This window comes from Calliphora vicina, chromosome 2, assembly GCF_958450345.1.
Source record: "Calliphora vicina chromosome 2, idCalVici1.1, whole genome shotgun sequence".
NCBI lineage: Eukaryota > Metazoa > Arthropoda > Insecta > Diptera > Calliphoridae > Calliphora > Calliphora vicina.
The window spans coordinates 60,480,102-60,500,128 of record NC_088781.1 but is presented as its reverse complement, the minus strand read 5'-3'; the positions used below and the strand labels follow the sequence as shown (position 1 = coordinate 60,500,128).

At 29.7% G+C, this 20,027-nt stretch overlaps 1 protein-coding gene across 4 annotated transcripts in view; it reads left to right on the top strand.

Annotated features, from left to right (window-relative positions):
* hoe1 (hoepel1) overlaps positions 1–20,027 on the top strand; it is a 188,308-nt gene that overhangs the window by 129,430 nt on the left and 38,851 nt on the right. The window contains exon 1 of one of the 4 annotated variants that reach the window (XM_065499785.1): positions 13,500–13,647. The exons of the other annotated variants lie outside the window; for them this stretch is intronic. Coding sequence (XP_065355857.1) covers positions 13,586–13,647 — 62 coding nt within the window. The 5' untranslated portion in view covers positions 13,500–13,585. Of the gene's footprint in view, positions 1–13,499; positions 13,648–20,027 lie in introns of those variants that run through there. 4 annotated transcript variants of the gene reach the window in all.

Sequence of the window (20,027 nt, the reverse complement as noted above, 5' to 3'; positions counted from 1 at the left end):
AAAAAAACAAGTAAGAAAGTATAATCGCTCAAGGCCGATACCCTACACTGCAGTGTAGGGTATTGGCCTTGAGCCCAGTGCACTGAGTATATCAGAAAACAAATTTTAATAATTTATTTTCTTAAGTGATTTTCCAAGTGGGCCTTCTATGAAAGCTTATGGCCTATTATGGACCCATCGCCATGAAATTAGGTCGCGTGATTTACTTTTATATGAATGTTTTTTTATTTTTTATTTAATTTTATTTATTTTTTATTATCTGCCTATATCATTAGGCCTAACAATAAGTGTTTAAATCTTATAGCTAAAATTAAAACTAATTGCTCTCTAAAGAGAGCATTTCTTGATGCATGGACCTCATCTTAGCGGGGTGGTAGATCTCATCTACAAAGCCTTGATCTGGTTTGGATCTGTTCGAGAAGCCGAGCAAGCGGATTTGGGTGGGATTGCAATTTCAGTATATATTTATCGCGGACTTTCTTAAACTCATCCTTCACTAGTGGCACTTCCAAGTCCCTGTGGATGTTTTGATTTCTTATGTACCATGGTGTACCCGTCAAATTCCTAAGAATTTTCGACTGGGCCCTCTGTATAGGCTCAATACTGGAATTACTGGCCGTTCCCCACAATTGGATTCCATATGTCCAAATTGGTTTTAAAATGATTTTATACAGCGTGACTTTATATTCCAGGCTTAACTTTGATTAAGCCTGGATTCACTGGTTAATAGTCACTTATTAACCAGTGAAGGCTAGATGCATTTAACTTCATGTGAAGTCTCTTGGTTTCTATATGACGGCGCCAAGTAAGTCTTCTATCTAATAGTTTATGAGTAGATGGTGGCAGCAAACATTTTATTTTATATACCAGGCCTTTGTGCCATACTTTGTCGAAGGTTTGAGCGACATCCAAAAATATAACTGAACAATATTTCTTTAATTCAAAGGATTTTCTTATCTCTCCGGTTATACGATTAACTTGTTCGATTGTTCCGTGGCATTCCCGGAAACCAAATTGATGAACTGGGATTATATTTTTCTCATTTAAAAATCGTATGATTTTCTTTTGGAACACTTTTTCGAACAGTTTCGATAAGCAAGGAAGCAAGCTTATAGGTCTATAGGAGGATGCTACGGTCAAGTCTTTACCTGGCTTTGGTATCATTATTATCTGAGAAGTTTTCCAATTTGTCGGAAAAACCCCATGTTTATGAAAGTTGCTTCTGTTAAATTGTATTTGTATACTAACATTTTTATGAGATTTCTGCTCGTTAAAGTGATTTTCGGAAGTGGGCCTTGTATGGGAGCAATGACCAATTACACTATACAACAAAATCAAATTTTTTCCAAAATTACAAGGTCCGACCAATAAATGTTGATAGAGGAGACAAAAAAAGAAGACACGTGTATCGGCGTTTTGAATGTTTACATCTGAATTTCATTTGAGGGCGGGTTAAAGTTTCACAACTCTGGCACACTCTTATTGTTAATATTCATAAGAAACCATATGATACTTACATTTTAGCTATAAAATGTGTTCAGCAAAGTTATGTAAAATGTTACGGCTCAAGGTATGGGTCTTTTTTGTCCTTCTTTTAAAAAAGTGCAAAACCACCATTAAAACAGGGATTTAAGGGGTTAAACTGTTCTGCAAAAAAATTATACGTGAAATTTTACTATAAGTCCCTGAATACATCAAGACGGAAAATTCAACCAGAATGTCAGAAAAAAGAAATAACAAAAGAGAGCATAGGGTTAATTTCGCATTTATTAAGAATTTTATTTTAAAGAACATTTTAAGTATAAATTGTATTCAGCAAATTTATGTAAAATATTACGGAGAACATTTTTGCATAATATGTTAACCCTCTAAATCCCCAAGGCATGGGTCTTTTTTGTCCTTCTTTTAAAAAAGAGCAACAAACACCATTAAAACAGGGATTTAATGGGTTAAAAGTTCCGCAAAAATATTATCCGTGAAATTTTACTATAAGTCATTAAATACACCAAAACGGAAAATTCAACCAGAAAGTCAGAAATAAGACACAACAAAAGAGAGCTTACTGTTAATTTCGTATTTATTAAGAATTGGGATAGGAAGTCTTCATTAATTACATTTTTTTATCTCTAGGCAATTCCACTTCATTACTATATGCACATTTCAGCTATAAGCGTTCTTCATTGGTTGCGCATGTTAAATTTTTGGAGTACTTTAAAATAAAATTGTTAATAAATGCGAAGTTAACCTTAAGCTCTCTTTTGTTGTGTCTTATTTCTGACTTTCTGGTTGATTTTTCCGTTTTGGTGTATTCAGGGACTTATAGTAAAATTTCACGGACAATATTTTACGGAACATTTTAACCCCTTAAATCTATGTTTTAATATAGTTTGTTGCTCTTATTTAAAAGAAGGACAAAAAAGACCCATGCCTTGAGGAGTTAGATGGTTAACATATTCTACAAAAATGTTCTCCGTAACATTTTGCATAAATTTGCTGAATACATTTTATACCTAAAATGTTCTTTAAAATAAAATTCTTAATAAATGGGAAATTAATCCTCGGCTCTCTTTATGTTATGTCTTATTTCTGACTTTCTGGTTGAATTTTCTGTTTTAGTGTATTCAGGGACTTATAATACATTTTCACGGATAATATTTTTGCGGAACATTTTAACCCCTTTAATCCCTGTTGTAATGATGTTTTTTGCTCATTTTTAAAAGAAGGACAAAAAAGACCCATGCCTTGAGGATTTAGAGGGTTAACATAGGCCATAGACCACATATAAGACTCACTGGTGTAGGTTTTCACCTTTCTTACTTGTTTTGTTTACATGATTCTGTACAATACATAAATAAAATACCAAGAAATAACTAAATAAATAAGTAAATATGTATTAAACCAAACAAAAAAAAATAAAATATAATTTTTTTAATCTTTTGCACATGCTAATAAAAATTGAATAATAAACCCTCAAGATTAATTTTCTTCCATCTCAAAAGCTTCTTTCATTTCCAGGAACGAGTATCATTTTGTTTTATGTGAATATTATTTGAGTTTCGGGTCAATTTTCATTGTAAGCTCTGGTGTTTGTTTGAAAGAAAACTGAAGCAAAATCACGAACGACAACTTTAATGCGCAAATTTCCCATTGTTATTCGAGTATTTTTTTTTTATAAAAAATACAAAAGAATAAATAAACATTATTTAATGTATTTATTACAAACATCCATACTTAGTTGGTCTTTTGGGTGTTTTATGTAATTCTTTTAAGTTCTTTGAAATTTAAAAGAAAATTTGGTTATAGCCGTAAATGGATTTTATATTATTATTATTATTTTGAATAGCATCTCTAATACAAATATTTAAGTAGAAATACATTTATGAAATGTATTTGAAGTTATTTAATGTCCTTTTAATGCCACATTTACTACAGGATTATTCAGATTTAAGCAATATTTTACAATAAGGATAGTGAATATTAAAGATAAATAAGGAAATTAACCCTCTAAACTTTAAAAAGCTAAAAAAAGTTATCGAATAATTTCTTTTAAGGTAATTATGACCCAATAAACTCCATCAGAAACTAATTTGCAAATTAAGTTTAGGAATCAGGTGCATAAAGGTGAAAAGCGCCTCAGGGCATTGTTGCCGGTTTAGGTGTAAAAAACAATAATTATGATACGATATTATTGAAAAACTAATGACAAAGAACTAATAAAAACAAGTAAGAAAGTATGGTCGGTCAAGCCCGACCATATAATACCCTACACTAAGTAAAAGAGCAAAAACAGTTTTCTTTTAAAATATCAATAATTTATATTTTTGAGTGATTTTCGGAAGTGGGCCTTATATGGGGTCTATGACCAATTATGTACCGATCACCATGAAATTAGGTCGTGTGGTTTATGTCTATATTAAAATTAACTATGTTGAATTTTGTGTGTATACCAACATTTTTAAGCGATTTATGCACGTTAAAGTGATTTTCGGAAGCGGGTCTATATGGGAGCTATGACTAATTATGGACCGATCGTAACAGAATTTGGTGACATGAATTTTGTGTATATAAAACTTATTTGGAGCGGAATTTGTGGAGATACATATATAAATTAAACATTTATGACCGATAAAGTCCAATTTCGGGAGGACATTTGTATGGGTGCTAGGTGAAATAATGGACCGATTTCAGCCAGTTTCAATAGGCTTGGTCCTTGAGCTGAAAAAATAATATGTACCAAATTTCATCGAAATATCTTCAAAATTGCGACCTGTACTCTGCGCACAAGGTTTACATGGACAGCCAGCCAGCCGACCAGACGGACGGACGGACATTGTTTAATCGACTCAGAAAGTGATTCTAAGTCGATCGGTATACTTAAAGGTGGGTGTTAGACTAATATTTTCCCACTATGGTGGTGTAGGGTATAAATATTTCGAATAAATCGGGCGACTAAAAGTTAGTAAAACCTTGTTTAAAAAAAACAAGTAAGAAAGTATGGTCGGTAATACCCTACACCAAGTAAATGAGTAAAAATATTTTTTTTTTTAAATATCAATAATTTATATTCATGAGTGATTTTCGGAAGTGGGCCTTATATGGGAGCTATGACCAATTATGGACCGATCACCTTGAAATTAGGTCGTGTGATCTATGTCTATATTAAATTTAACTATGTTGAATTTTGTGTGTATACCAACATTTTTAAGCGATTTATGCACGTTAAAGTGATTTTCGGAAGCGGGTCTATATGGGAGCTATGACTAATTATGAACCGATCGTAACAAAATTTGGTGACATGAATTTTGTATATATAAAACTTATTTGGAGCGAAATTTGTGTAGATACATAGATAAATTAAACATTTAAGTCCATTTTCGAGGGGACTTTGTATGGGGGCTAGGTGAAATAATGGACCGATTTCAGCCAGTTTCAATAGGCTTGGTCCTTGGGCCGAAAAAGTAATATGTACCAAATTTGATCGAAATATCTTCAAAATTGCGACCTGTACTCTGCGCACAAGGTTTACATGGACAGCCAGCCAACCAGACGGGCCGACGGACGGACGGACGGACATCGTTTAATCGACTCAGAAAGTGATTCTAAGTCGATCGGTATACTTTAAGGTGGGTGTTAGACTAATATTTTTGGGCGTTACAAACATCTGCACAAACGCATAATACCCTCCCCACTATGGTGGTGTAGGTTATAAAAATGACACACAAAATTTGATTTTAACTCTAACCTACAATACCGTAACGTTCCGCAGCTTACAGTTATTTATATATACAGTGCCATCTTTTAGTAGTTTCATGAATTATTTAACTGACAAAACTACTTAGAATGTTCTAGAGCTTTTAGCAGCTTTAATTGTTGATAAATAAAAGTTTCTACTGATGGAAATGTTTATAAATGTTGCAAGCAACCGCTACAGACCGTTAAATTCAAATTGATAATGCAATTTCGTAACAACTAGTATAACCCGGTGCACTTCGCTACCCCTACCCTAGTAAAATTAAAAAAATATGAATGGAAATACGAAAATAACACATACAAAATTTGAGAATCTCTCAATTACAGTTCACTTGATAGTCGAAAATAACTAACTAATTTTGTATGGGAGATACCACTCCACTGCTCTGATCCCACCCATTTTTAAACCTTTTATGTAAATATCAAGCTTTATTTTAACTTTCGTTTATAAGGGATTGGTCATTCCTACTAAGCCGATCATGCTTAGCTAAACTTCGCACAGTAATAAGGAATAAATTCGTTTTTAGCTAACCTTCTTAGAATGGTAATATATTGAGTTGGTATATACAGAGTTTAAATTCTTTTAGAATTATAGTTCTCCAGATATTCAAAATTAATTATTTACTTTGCCCCACGACCACTAATGCAATCCCGACCATTTTCAGCCAATCTGTGTAAAATGGTAAGAGAGCTATGCGGACAAAGTTTGAAGAACCTTGCAATTATTACTTTGTATGGGAGGTGACTCACATTTTGGGTGCTATGCCCTCTAATCTAATTCCGTCTATATTCAGCTAAACTCCGCACAGTAATAAGAAATTAATTCGCTAAAAGTTTAAACACTTTTACAATTATAGTTCTACAGATATTCGAAATTAATTATATACTTTGCATAGGGTGTGCCATGCCCACTATTCCAATTTCAGCGAAACTATGAAAATTTATAAATGAGCCATTAAGACTAAGTTTGAAGAATCTTGCAATTATATTTCACAAAATATTTAGAAATAACTATTTACTTTGTATGGGAGGCGACTCACCATTTTTTCCGACCCGTCCCATTTTTCATTAAACTTCATGCAGTGATAAACCGTCGAAAATCGTCACCATTATAAAATAACTATTTACTTATCTACAATTACATATTTACCCCCATATGCATAAACAGTTTTTTTAAATTTGTCAAAGGTTTATAAAACAAATTTTGTTTTATAAACCTTTGATAAATTTAAAAATTGTTTATGTATATGGGAGTTAGAAAATAAAAAAACACCTTCAAAATATATTTATTAAAGCGAATTTAAATTACTAAATTCTTCTTCTTTGTTTTCTAAAACAACTCCCACTTAAAACAGAGCGAAATCAATACTCTTTAATTGTTTCTCCTATTTATTTACAACAACAAATTGAACAAACACACATTGCTTTGTTTACATTTTAGCTTAAGGTTCACATGTACACGTTTTTGCATATGTGTTAGTAACATCTTTAAACGCTTATAATTCCTAAAAAACTGAACCGATTTCAATAAAATATATATTCTGCACTTCTGTGAATAAATCTCTTTAAAATGGTATATTTCTTGCCCAAATTAAATATATAATGTGAGCGTAAAAGGGGTCTAAAGAAATCGTCTTGCCTATTAATATTATGATGATATGATGACACATTACTGTTAGAGTATCACACGGGAGTGTCCTAATGACCTCCATCGTAGAAAATCTAAAAACAGAAGCTTGTAACTTGTAAAATAATTAAATCTAATGAAGTAAAATCTTTAATTTGCGCGTTTTTTACCCCTGCGATTTCTCGAAAACTACACATAGCATTGAACAAATAAGTATTAAGTTAGCATCAGGGTATCGATTATATCATATTTAGTTTTGGCGGCATCAAAATCATTCTGGACCTGTATAATAATAGTATTCTTATATGTATACAGCGACGTTTTTAATATAAGCTCGTTATTATTATTGAAATGTATCTCAACCATAAATACTTACATACTTATTTTCACTCTGGCAATCGTGTCCAATTGCATGTCATAGTTACCCAGTATGCAAATATTTTACCTAGAAAACTTATAAGCTCACTTTTCAAAGATCACTTTGAAATTAACATAAAATCGTCATAAATAAATCACAAACAATTTGAGAAATCACCCAAATACTGCAACTCGTGTAGCCAACATGATCGTAATAAAAATCCAAGGAAACAATTTTAATCCCCTCCTGTTCCTCAATGAAGCCTTCATTTATTTTAGTTTCTGAAAGAAACAAATTGAGGGAATTAAATTTAAGAACAATATTAATAAAGATCGGATAGAAAACGTACTTAATAATTGTAATAAAGTACCAAAGGTAAAAAAGTGGCAGTGTCAGTTTTCGAAAACAACTGATATTTCAATTACAATACAGAACTAGCAATACCAAATCTCGTCTTCACTAAGACTAGTTCAGCAGCTCCTAAGGTGTTCAGCAGCCTCCTTCTCTTCATCGTTATGGCAAATTTTACAGAAATCGTGAAATGGAAGATTCAATCTCCTGTTATACAATACGAACGAGCAGTGACCAGTGATCACTGCTACTGAAATTCGACAATTATATTAAGGTCATATTGCTCTAGCTGTTCTACAAGTAGACTCTGTGAACCACCTTGTCTGTGCACAATGACAGCGGTACCGTTTCTAAGAGCGAAGTCCTCTTTTTTGCCCAGATAGGGTCCAGTTGAAAAATGTCTCGACATCTAGTTGAGATATGCTCGGCATTCCAAGACCTAGTTTTATGTTGTATAGAAGCCCCTAATAGATTTCAGGACATAGGTTCAAATATCAACCCCGTATATTCGATAAAACGTTAACTAATTTGCGGCTCTTGTAGTCTGTAATCTGAAATACACAACCGTTCCTGTTCGAAATTGAACAAATTTTAACGATATATTTTAGTTTAAAAATGAAAATAGTAACCGCTAATGGTACTTATTTTTACCCGCTAATGGTACTTTTTTTACTTCCACTTGTACATCTCCATTAAATTCAACGATCATAAGAAAATAGTATGAATAATGAAATGATAACACATGAAAAGTGATAATGTAAACACAAGAAGACCAGTAGAAAAACGCAAAAAACCTAAATTAAGAAATTTTTTTCTATGAATGTACAATTTCATCAATTGAAAAATTGAATTGTATGTATGAGAGCCAGTTAAGGCAGAGAGGCCAATAAAAAATACAGCGACTGACTTAAAGTGTAACAGGCAGTCACGACAACTAACTTAGAGCTATTCTCTAGATCTGACTCAAATTAATACATATTTTGACACTTGATTTATTAAATTATTTTTATATGTTTGTAGTCATTGCAATTTATTTATTTCTTGTTTGTTGTTTTGAATTGAAATTTGTCACTTTGTCGGGTACGAGGAGTATGAATAACAATGATCGTGGCGTTGAGAGATTTATTTAAGCAGAACTAGAAGAGAGTGTGAACAAAAGAAAAAGAGATAGAGTGATATTGTCTCTTTCAGCAAATTTGAACACAAGTTTAAATATAAATAAATTAAGTTAATGAAAAACATACATAAAACAAATGAAGAAAACACATTAATAAACATACAAACAAACAAATATACATAAAATTTTATATGATTTGAAATAATACCAGGAAATATTACTATTTCTCATATGCATATAACATACGGACATACAATTTCTTATTATTTTTTTTTATTTTTCTGTTCATCAGTCTTAAATTTCAATTGAGATTTAAATGTCACTGCAGTGTGCAATCAACGGCACGGGTGCAAAAAAAAACATTCACACTTAATTTTAATAATAACTAAATGCCAAAATCATCTTTAGTTCTGATTGTTTGTGAATTTTTAGCACAACTATGTTTCAGCTCAAAATGTAATTAAACGTTTTTCTAATTTCTGTTCATTACAAACAAGGTCTTTTGTTATCCATTGCAAAGTTCATTGCTATTGATTGCATACATCTATTTTTTTCAAATTATTCATCAAATGTTTCTTTCTAAACATACACAAAACTAATTTATAGTTTTACATTTGCAATTGTTTGTAAATTTTTCTTACATTTTAAATCTTAGAAAATTGAATAATAAATAATTTATTAACTAAACAAAACTATTTAACACACAATGCATTCAACCATTAAAATTATTTAATTATTTTTAGCAAATTTTCGAAAATAAAAATTTATTTATAAAAATTATTTTAAATTTGAATGGCTTTTTAAAGGCACAATATGAGAATTTTAAAATGTTCATGGTTTTGGGGTCAATAAATATTAAGCGATTATGAGATGAGATAAGTAGGCATGATACATTTAAGTTGATGTTAGTTACGCCCAAAAATTATAGTTCCACTTCCCAAAAATTATTTAAAGTTCTCAGTATATTAAATTAGGAAAAGGTTAGGATATTAGAGCTAAACATTAATTTCATAATATATACATACGAAGATCCATGAAACATTTTTTATTAAAACAATGAAGCTCATTTTTAATGAAATAATTCACTGATCAAGTGACGTAATTCATATTTGGAACAAAGGTTTTTCTGTCAGCTTAAATTAGAAAAAGGTTGAGTTCACGAAGCTGTCAATAATTCTAACTTCTAAGAATTATTATTAAGCGCATAATTGTTTCCTAATTTAGTGGACTGTGGCGTCAAATATACATATTTCAAAATATAAAATTTGACTAAAGTACGGTAGATTTAGATATACAATACGTAAGATGTAAGTTCATTATTTATAGCGAATTACATTGATATGTAATTATTACAACTTGCCGTTATAGTTAATGGTAACTTTAAGCAATAGAAAAAGGTACTATTAAAGGTAACTTTAACTATAACGACAAGTTGTAATAATGGCCCTAAGTCTTATAAAAATAAAATTATTAGAATTACTAAAAACATTATCTGGGTGGAGTGGTTGATCAGGAATTTCTCTTATATCACACGAATATTATCAGTTCGCGTGACTTTGGTATTCGGTAACCAGTGAATCAGGCTATGAAAACCTAGAAGATTAAAATAAAGCCACCAAAGATCGAGAACAATCTTAATGATAAAGCCGTCAAAAGGCCATTTTCGGCCCACAAATTGGTAAAATGGTTTATAATAAAATTCAACACAAACAAGTTCCATATAGAAAAAACCAGGGGACCTAATAATCTATCTATCTATCTTCTATATATATAAAACAGAAAAAGTGTTTCTACCTATGTCCGTTATAGACTCTGAAACCATCCAACCGATTAGCTTCAAACCGGTATCATTGGAAAGGACATTTTTAGTTTTGAAATTTTGTTTGTAGGTACCACACACGATGTGTAGATCCACTAAGAATGGATTTTTGGAAATTCGAATTTTAAAGGGGTAATAAAGTTAGCACTAAAAGTCGAACTTAATCTAAATTTATGCAAAAAATATATAAACAGGTATAAAACGTGTGAAACCCAAGTTTATGTATCCCATATCCAATAAATTTAATTTAAATGGAATTGAAGTCATTCTAAAAAAATCAAATGTATTTTGTCACTTTTTAGAAATTTCAACGTATAAGGGGTTAAATTTATCGCTCTTTTTGGTACTTTTTATACATTAATATGGTATAAAAATGTTTTATTATAAAACCCCTCTATTAATAAAGAATTTTTAGCATAGTAGCACACGCTGGGCATCCGCTAGTTGGTAATAATTGTTCAAAGCACCCATATAAGGGCCACTTCCAAAAATCACTTTAACCAGCATAAATTTCTTAAAAATTTTGATTTAAAAATTAAATTCAACACAAATAAGTGTTGTATCTACGGTCCATGATTAGCCATAGCCCTCTATAAGGCCTATTTCCGAAAATCACTCACAAAATCAAATTATTGAAATTTAATACGAAACCTGTTATTGTTCTAATATTCAGTGAGGGATATTATATGGTCGGTCTTGACCGACTATACTTTGTTGCATTATTTAAATTATGATAATTTTGTAAACTCTTCAATCAGATGCTTACCAATTCTCATGAACGACAATTAACACAATTATGAATGTTTAAGTATTTTTCTGAGGGGGACTTGCATGGGGACTAGGAATAAATATTTCCCGATTTTCGCCGTTATTTACAGTGTAATTTCAGAGTTCTTAGAACTAATTTATGCAATGTTTTATCAATGTTTTCCGGAAATCATGGACCGATATTGTCCTTTTTCAATGCTAAACAAACAGATACTATTTGTAGAAAATTTCAGCCAGCTAGCTCCCTCGTGTTTGGCACAGACGGACATATTGGTCTATGACTTAAAATTGCGGGATATACAATAGATGGCGTATCATTTGAACATATCTGTCATTTATTCTCACTTAGTTATTGAACATAATAGTGTTAACAACAAAGTTTTTTTGCCTTCGAAAATGTCGAATTTTAAAAAAATGCCGCTGAAACATACCGTTTGCCCAAAAAATACAGTTCTATTCGTCTTAAACTTTCATTGTAATATATTAAAAAACTGTTTTTTGTCTCTACTGAAAATGTTTAAATTTTGAGTTGATCTACATATTTATAGGAACCAGTGCGATATGTTAACAGAAAGATGGGAAAGGTATAGCTAACAATGGCAAATAGTTTAAATAAATTTATTTTGAACAAATGTTTTAAATAAAATAGTTGAAAAATGTCGCATTTTTAAATCTGGTCCAAAACGAGAACGAGTGAATCTCAAATGTATTTTTTAATATTTGAGATTTTGATAAAAAATACAAGGAAATATCCCATGAGTTTTAAATCATTTAATCTGAAAAAACTCTTTATAAATTTAAGTTTAAAGTACTACCAAATTTCTTAAGCCCTTAAAAAATACAGCTTGAATGGAATGTTAGAAAAATTGACTAAATAAATTAATCTATATCTATCTATCTTCTATATACATATATAAAAATGAAATGGTCCATGTATGTAATGGCATCACGTGAGAACGGCTGGAGCGATTTGGCTGATTTTTTTTTATTCGATTCGAAATTTTCAGGAGATGGTTTGTAAAGAAAAAAAAATCAAAAATTCCGGGTAAAACTTGGAATTTTTTTTTTGAGTCCAGTCAACTGTAATAAAAAAGCTCCCTAAAATATGCAGTACAAATTTAGATATTTTATTTGCAAATAAATAAGAACAGGCAGGTGAAGAACTAACATTAGTAAATGCTACCTGGCTAAGCCGGGGCGCTCCACTAGTTTTAAATAAATTTTGATATTTAACCATTTATTCTTGCGTTATCTTGTTCCAGTTTGAATAAAACAATTATTTTATATTATTATATGGCCCCCACTAAGAGGATAATGTTGCACTAATCCGTTTTCCGAAATAAAAGAAGGCAAAATATTTAATAAGAAATAATCGCGATTATTGTCTTTTCAAAATGTTACAGTTTTTTTAGCGAATGTTATTATCGCCGTTGTTGTTGTCAGTATTTCTCATTATGATGATTGTTATTATTACTCTATACTACTCATACTAACTGACACTGATGATGATAATGACGACAATGATTTTTTTTGCTGATGATGATGATGAGAGCAAGTACAGAATAATAACAACAAAAAACACGGGCAGCATTGAGTACTAAGTAAATAATCAAGTGAGTTAGTACAACAAAAAAAAGCAACAATCAAGTCAAAAGTAATTCAAAACGTGAGGGCGTCTAATGTATGAAAATTGTATTTTCGTTTTGTCGTCTACCCTACTACACATACATTAATATTTTTTTTATAATGTTGTTGTAGTATTTGTTGTTTTATTTTCTATAAATTTTCATATAAGATTGTTGTAGATTTGTTGTTGCAATTGTTATTATTGTATTGTTTATTTTTTTTTGGTGGACAGACGTGTATTATTGTCAATTTTTATTTCATGTGTGTTTATTACTCTTTCAAACGTTGTCGTCTCTGTTACAGTCGTAAGAACCACCGACCGATCGACCAACCAACACGCCAAAATAATAATAAAAAAAAACACATCAACAACAAAAATCGAATTGTCAAAATTCAGTTTATGTCCCATTCATTCAAATATCCATTAATAAAAGAGTTAATGTCTTACGAAGTCGTGTGGTTTCGTTAACTCGTGTAGTGTGTTCCTTAATAAAAAAACTAGTTCGTGTTGCCGACAATATAAATTTTCGAAAAAAAGAAGCCGCATTTTTTTTTGCCACAAACAGTGTTGCGTTAAAAGAAATATTTTAAAATTAATAAGACTTTAATATTAAGAACTTTAAAAAAAAAAATACGAATACGAAAAATTGTGTGTAATTGAGTCTCAATATGACGACTCATCGTTTTAGCATAAGTCCACCTTTAAATGGACCCGAACAACTGGATGATGAGTATGTTTATTATTATTTTAATATTTATCATTTATAAAGAAATATGCAAATTTAACAAATAAGTTTCCAGAATTTATTCTATTAGTTTTGTAATGAAAAAAGTTTTAATAATAAAGTCACGTTCAGTTCAGGTCTATTTGTTTTTACAACTAGATTTCCCCATGTTTCACTAACACCGTTGCTAGACATTTTTTACATTCATTCAGAAATTCTTAACGAAAGAATACAAAAAAAAACATGTGAATTGAAGGTGGTTTTTAACGCTGTTATTTATATTAACCTATTAAGGACCATTAGGCATACAAAATTATTAGTGTTAGAAAAAATTCCGGACGATTGTCATTAATGTAATGAAAATTATCATTGAATTTTTCCAATTCAAGACTAAATATACTTTTTTGAATTTAAAGGAGTGCTCCTTGGAATAATGGGACTGCAATGTTAAAGTTTGAAAACAATGCTAAAATGTTTACTTCATTTAGATTTCTTAAAATATTGTTATTATCCCTCCGTTACTCGCAACTGATCTGGTTGCTACAGGCAAACATTTTTTATATTGTAAATTTTTTTAAACACCCTAAATTTTAAGCTATTTTTTGATAAAATAATATTTTTTTTGTATTACTCTTTTAAATAAATTACATTTAATATTGTTTTTATGTTTTCGAAATAAAAACTGAAGAGATTATTTTTGAAACACGCATTTTTTTATTGATATCAATTTGATACATTGTGACTAGTCCTGATTGAAAATTATTGCGACTAACGGAGGATTAAATATTCCTTTTCTCATTAATGAAAGGAATTAAAATGTTTTTTTATTGTAAAAAGATATACAAACATGACTACAAACTAGTGCATAAGCTGTCCTGCCAGGAATAACTTTGACGAAAATCTAAAATTCTGGCTCCCTTAGAATTCGAAGTGCGATTAATATTATAAGTAAGCCGAATTTCAATTATTTATTTCTTTGAGTAAGCTTCTAAAAGCAAACATACATAAAAGTGCTTTGTAAATTATATGTATATAGAGATAGATTCCATGACTCAAACAACTTGAAAAAGAAAATACAAAAAAAAATTCATAAATAAATACCTCTCTTAATTATGCATGCGTTGAATTCTAAGGATATTCTGAAAAACGAAATTATTGGCTTAAAATTAGAATTAATTAATATAATAATTTCAGAATATTATTGTATGAACCTGATCAAAGAAATTTATCTGTGGACTTTTAACAAAACAACTTAAGAGGAACTTTAAAATTGTTCAGGAAAAAAACAGTTGAATTGAACAATAATTATTTTATTATTTGTCCTTAAAGAATTTCGAGAGCTTTGTATAATTCTTTGAGAGCTTTCAAAATTAATATAAATAATAGTCGATCAATTAAGCAATTTTACGATCTCCTGAAAAATTGAACTTAATTTGTTTTGTCAGAAGTTCACAGATAACAGCTTATAAAAATCGAGAAAGTACAAGCGACAAAACGAAAAATGTGGATAAAAAAAATTAATTTTTTAACCTTTCTGAATTCGATATTTGGTAGACATGTTTTCTGTGGCCATGTAAAATATAAAGCTCTCCAGAATATCGAAATTCGCAGTAGTTTGGATTTTATATAGAACTGCAGGTAGATTTTTATAATTTTTGATTGGGGTATGGAATGGAAAAATTTAAAACTCGTCTGTTTCAAAAACGAAGGGCAGTTTTGTGTCAGGTTAGGATAAAATAAATTGGCAAAAGTTTAAGCTCGATCGGTTAAAAATTGGAGTGCCGCACGAGGGTTAAAGTTCATGAGAACGAAATTGGGGGAATATTAATAAAAAAAGGCTCGTAACACTCAGAAGTCGCCAATAGGGAGGTAAAATGTATGAGCAACCTCATCCTCAATATTTCTCTAGAACAAACTTACTCTATATCTCCAACACTTCAGGGTGTCCCTATACAAAAAAAAAAACAATTTTCCGAAAATTACACATTGGAATTTTATGGGGATTATTTTTGAGAAAGATCTTAACCTTCTAGCTCTTTTTGCGAAAATTAAAAATTCTGCTAAAATTTTTAACGAAAAATTTCCTAAAACGAGGAAAATGTGTTCTAAAGACTGAGTTTTTTATGAAAGTGCCCACTATGACATTATTTACCATATAAGAGTACAAATATTTACATGTAAGTCAGTAAGATATATGGCTATGCAATTATGGAGTTTTTTCGAGGATCGGTGCTTTGCATTTTTATAAATTTTTACTCAAACCTAACATTTCTCTCAGACATTAACTAACAACATTTGTTTCATTTAGTGTAATGCTCCCTTCGATCAAATAATTTAAACTTTGACCCACTGTAAAAAAAAACTAAGACCACCTCGACTATATGCTATAATTTAGCATATTTTCTTGTAACATTTTTTTTTATTTTCATAGCTTTAACACTGTTATTGAATTAAAAGTTTCTATTGTCACTTAAGTTCCTCTCAAAATGCAATGAATATCTGCAGTCGAGATGATAATAAATTTCAAAAGTATCTAATACTTACCTAGAAAAAAAATAATTATTTTACGTTTTTTAGTTAAAATTAAATCAATAAACTGATAAGTAAAATTACACCTTTTCAAATTGAAACGGAAAAAATCCAAATTTATATTGAAAAAAACAACAGGAATCAAGTTCCATGAGTAATTTGTTAATGCCAAGATTCCCTAACAGATATAATAGCAGAACTCCCTGAGGTCCTTACTAAATATTAAGGGTTGTCCTATAGTCGAAGAAATTAATCTAAAAGTCTACGCCAAATCCAAGTAGAGACGATGTGATCGCTTAAAGAGTGAAAGCCTTCTCTATATCCAGGAATATACAAGAGCTTATATATACATTAGAATGAAATTATAAAATATTCAAAATTATATTTGCCAACTACAGTTAAATAAATTTAGTTCAAAATTCTGATGAATATCATAGTATTTTCATTTTCCCATTCCATTTTTATCAGTTTAAACAGCTATTTTGGTTTTAGGTTTTTTAGTAAATTTTAAAGTACATATGTATATAAAAACAAATTGTTTATAATAATAAACAAACAAATTAAACTAATATTCTTTTAATTAGAAGTTTTTAAATTTCTATATAATTTATAAATTACACAAATTAAAAAGGTTGTTAAACTCACAAATCAAATGGGAGAATAATGCATTTTAATGATGTTAAATATTTGAAAATAAAGAAATATTTTGATATTTTTTAAGTGGTATACAATTATTGGCTTTAATATGTATGCTAATCAATATTGACAATCAAACAGTGAACTTTACAAATTTTTCAAACAAAATTTAATATATTTTTAAAACCACCACCAAAAAAAATGGTGGGTATATTTTTAAAATCGAAGTCTTCCGATCGGAATGAAATTTGCACCATGGTTAGACCTATTGATTCAGACACAATTTTTCAACAAGATCGGTCAAGAAATTTCTGAGTTAGAGTGTTACAAAATTTTACATTTTTGCCAAACATGTGTGTAATAAAGCTTAGGTCTATTCCTATAAGAGCTTTTTGGTCTCGTGGTGGGATGCGAGTGGGATATATATCAAAATTTTCTAACTCAATATATACAATTTTTGAGTTAAAATAATTATTTGTTTCAGACATGAATACTTTCATATAAAGTGTTAGAACTAGAACCGATCCCTATCCCCGAGGAACCAATCATTGGACTAGTTCTGTGTCTGTTCCTTTTCTCTGCAGATTTAGAATATTTTATGCCAAATTCTTTAAAGCATCAATTCTAATTTTCAACAATAACAGTTTTCAGTACTAATGACATGTCAAATGACATAGAAAACAACACAAAAACAACTGTCTAAAAATATTAAAAAATAATTTTTAATAATTTGTCTGTCTGAACTAGTCAGGTAACTGATTGCTTGTGGTAAGAGACTTGAACAATTAGCACAAATTACCGCAGGCTAACCAATTACATAAATGTAATTGTAAGCTCTGACGTCTTATGTCATTTTGAAAAAAAATACACTTGTGAAAGTAAAATGACATAAGACGTTAAAAATTTCAAAAATTCATAGCTAGCATTTGATTTCAATCTTAATATTTCTTTGGCTATACTGAAAACTTTAATCTTATGTACTAAGTATGAATACAGAATTATTTAAATAAAAATAATATAAATATTAAATATTGTGCTTTTAAATTGCAGTTTTAAACTTGCATTGAAATAATAAAAATACTAAAACTATACTGAATTTCCTTGTTTTGAAAACAAGTATTTCTCCACTTTTATTACCACAAAATGCAATCAAAGTCAAAAGAAATAGATTTCAATTTAGCTTTTAGAAACAAATTTAAACTTGTGCAAAAAACAAAAACGGAAAACAGAAATTATTCTATGATTTAAATAAATTTTAAAATAATGAATTCGTTGATTTATGTTTTATATAAATTTGCTTTCGCAAATCGGCAAGATGCATAATTGGGCCCAGGTAACCGCGTGGTTACAATCCAATGATGTAGGTATCCCAGCAAATTTTGGAACAAACAAGTTTTATATAAAAATAAATCTCATTTCAAAATTTTGTGTGGATCGATTGAAAATTTCACATAGCTTCCATATAAACCCTATTCATTCAAACCCTATTTCGATAGGTAAGATAATTACTTTATAAAGAACAGTACGAAAAAAGTTTAAAGGGACTACACTCCAGATTACTTAGAGACACTAAAGTGACAATTGACTTCTTGCTATTGCCAATTGCTTTACAAAGTCCACATATGTGTCAAATGACCCAAAAGTTAGGGATCAGCATATATTTATGAACATAAGATATAATAATTTCCTGAAATTCTTAGAATTTTAATGATTTTACGAATGTATAAATTGTATAATAACGACGTTCAGACGACTCTCTTTTCTATTCTCTTTTCTTTCAAATTACTCAATTAATCTAAATAAAACTAAACAAACACAAACCTATTTAATCCCGACTTTAATGAAATAATTCCTTTAATGACCTGCCTGCGCTAGCCAAGCCATGAGTTTAGTAGTTTTTCTATTCATTTTTTTTTTGTATTTCTTTTATTAAAAAACTACTTGCAATATTGAAAAACTTTTTTATTATTTTCAAACGAAAATCACGTACAACTAACACATTTATACAAAACAGTAACCGCAAGAATAATCACAGCTAAAAAAACAAGAGCTGGGAACAAAACTATCAGCACTGCTGACAGACAGATGAAATAAGTGGTGAAGAGGAAGGTGAAGTGCTGCAGGAGGTGTGATAAAACAGGGCAATAAATGTAACAGATTGTTTTTGTAGTTGTTGTTGCTATCAAATTTATTCGCCAGAGTTTATTTCAAACATTTCAATTGGCGGTAAAAACTAAAGAAAAAAAGTGAAAAAAAATAACAAATTTAAATATAAATATTTAAGAAAACTTTGTTTCAAAGTTTTTGTTTGTATTTGTTTGCCAATGAAACTGAATTATGACACAGTCATTATATTGTAATGATTACTTTGTTCATGATGATGATATGACTATAATTTTCATATATTTTCTTCTTTATTTAAACAAAATGCACAAATTGTTTGTCGGTTTTTGTAGACTGAATAGAATTTATAAAATAAATTCTCATTTAAACACTTTTTAAACCCACTTTTACAATATCATGCACCATCTGTAACAATGACACTTGAAATTTAAATATATAAAAAGATTTTTATATTTCACATTAATTTAAATCATCATTTCACTTTAATCTGAGATCAACTGCACCGAATTGGAGATGAGCTTTTTAGTGGTGTGAATAAATAATTGATTGCATGTTTAAATGAAAACAACAGCAAATCTGTGGCTAATAAAATGTGGTTTTGTTTTATTAGAGATTTTATAATGATTTTAGTCGGTAATAAGTTCCATTTACTGTTTTACTAAGCTACTGTTTTTAAATGTTTGTGGTTTTAGTTTACCGAAAATTGTTAAAATATTTTTTTTTTATGACATTTTGAAGCGTTTCCTCATTTGATTTCAATATTATTGGCTAGATTTTTTTAATGAGCTAAAATCAGTTTTATATGTATGTTTTAATGATGCACAATGGGATCAGTTGTCAAATAAAAATGTATGTTTATGTTTCTTCTAATTAAAACAAGTAAGAAAGTATGGTCGGTCAAGCCCGACCATATAATACCATACACCAAGTAAATGAGTAAAAATATCAATAATTTATATTCGTGAGTGATTTTCGGAAGTGGAGCTATGGGAGCTATGACTAATTATGGACCGATCGTAACAAAATTTGGTGACATGATTTTTGTATATATAAGACTTATTTGGAGCGAAATTTGTGTAGATACATATACATACATA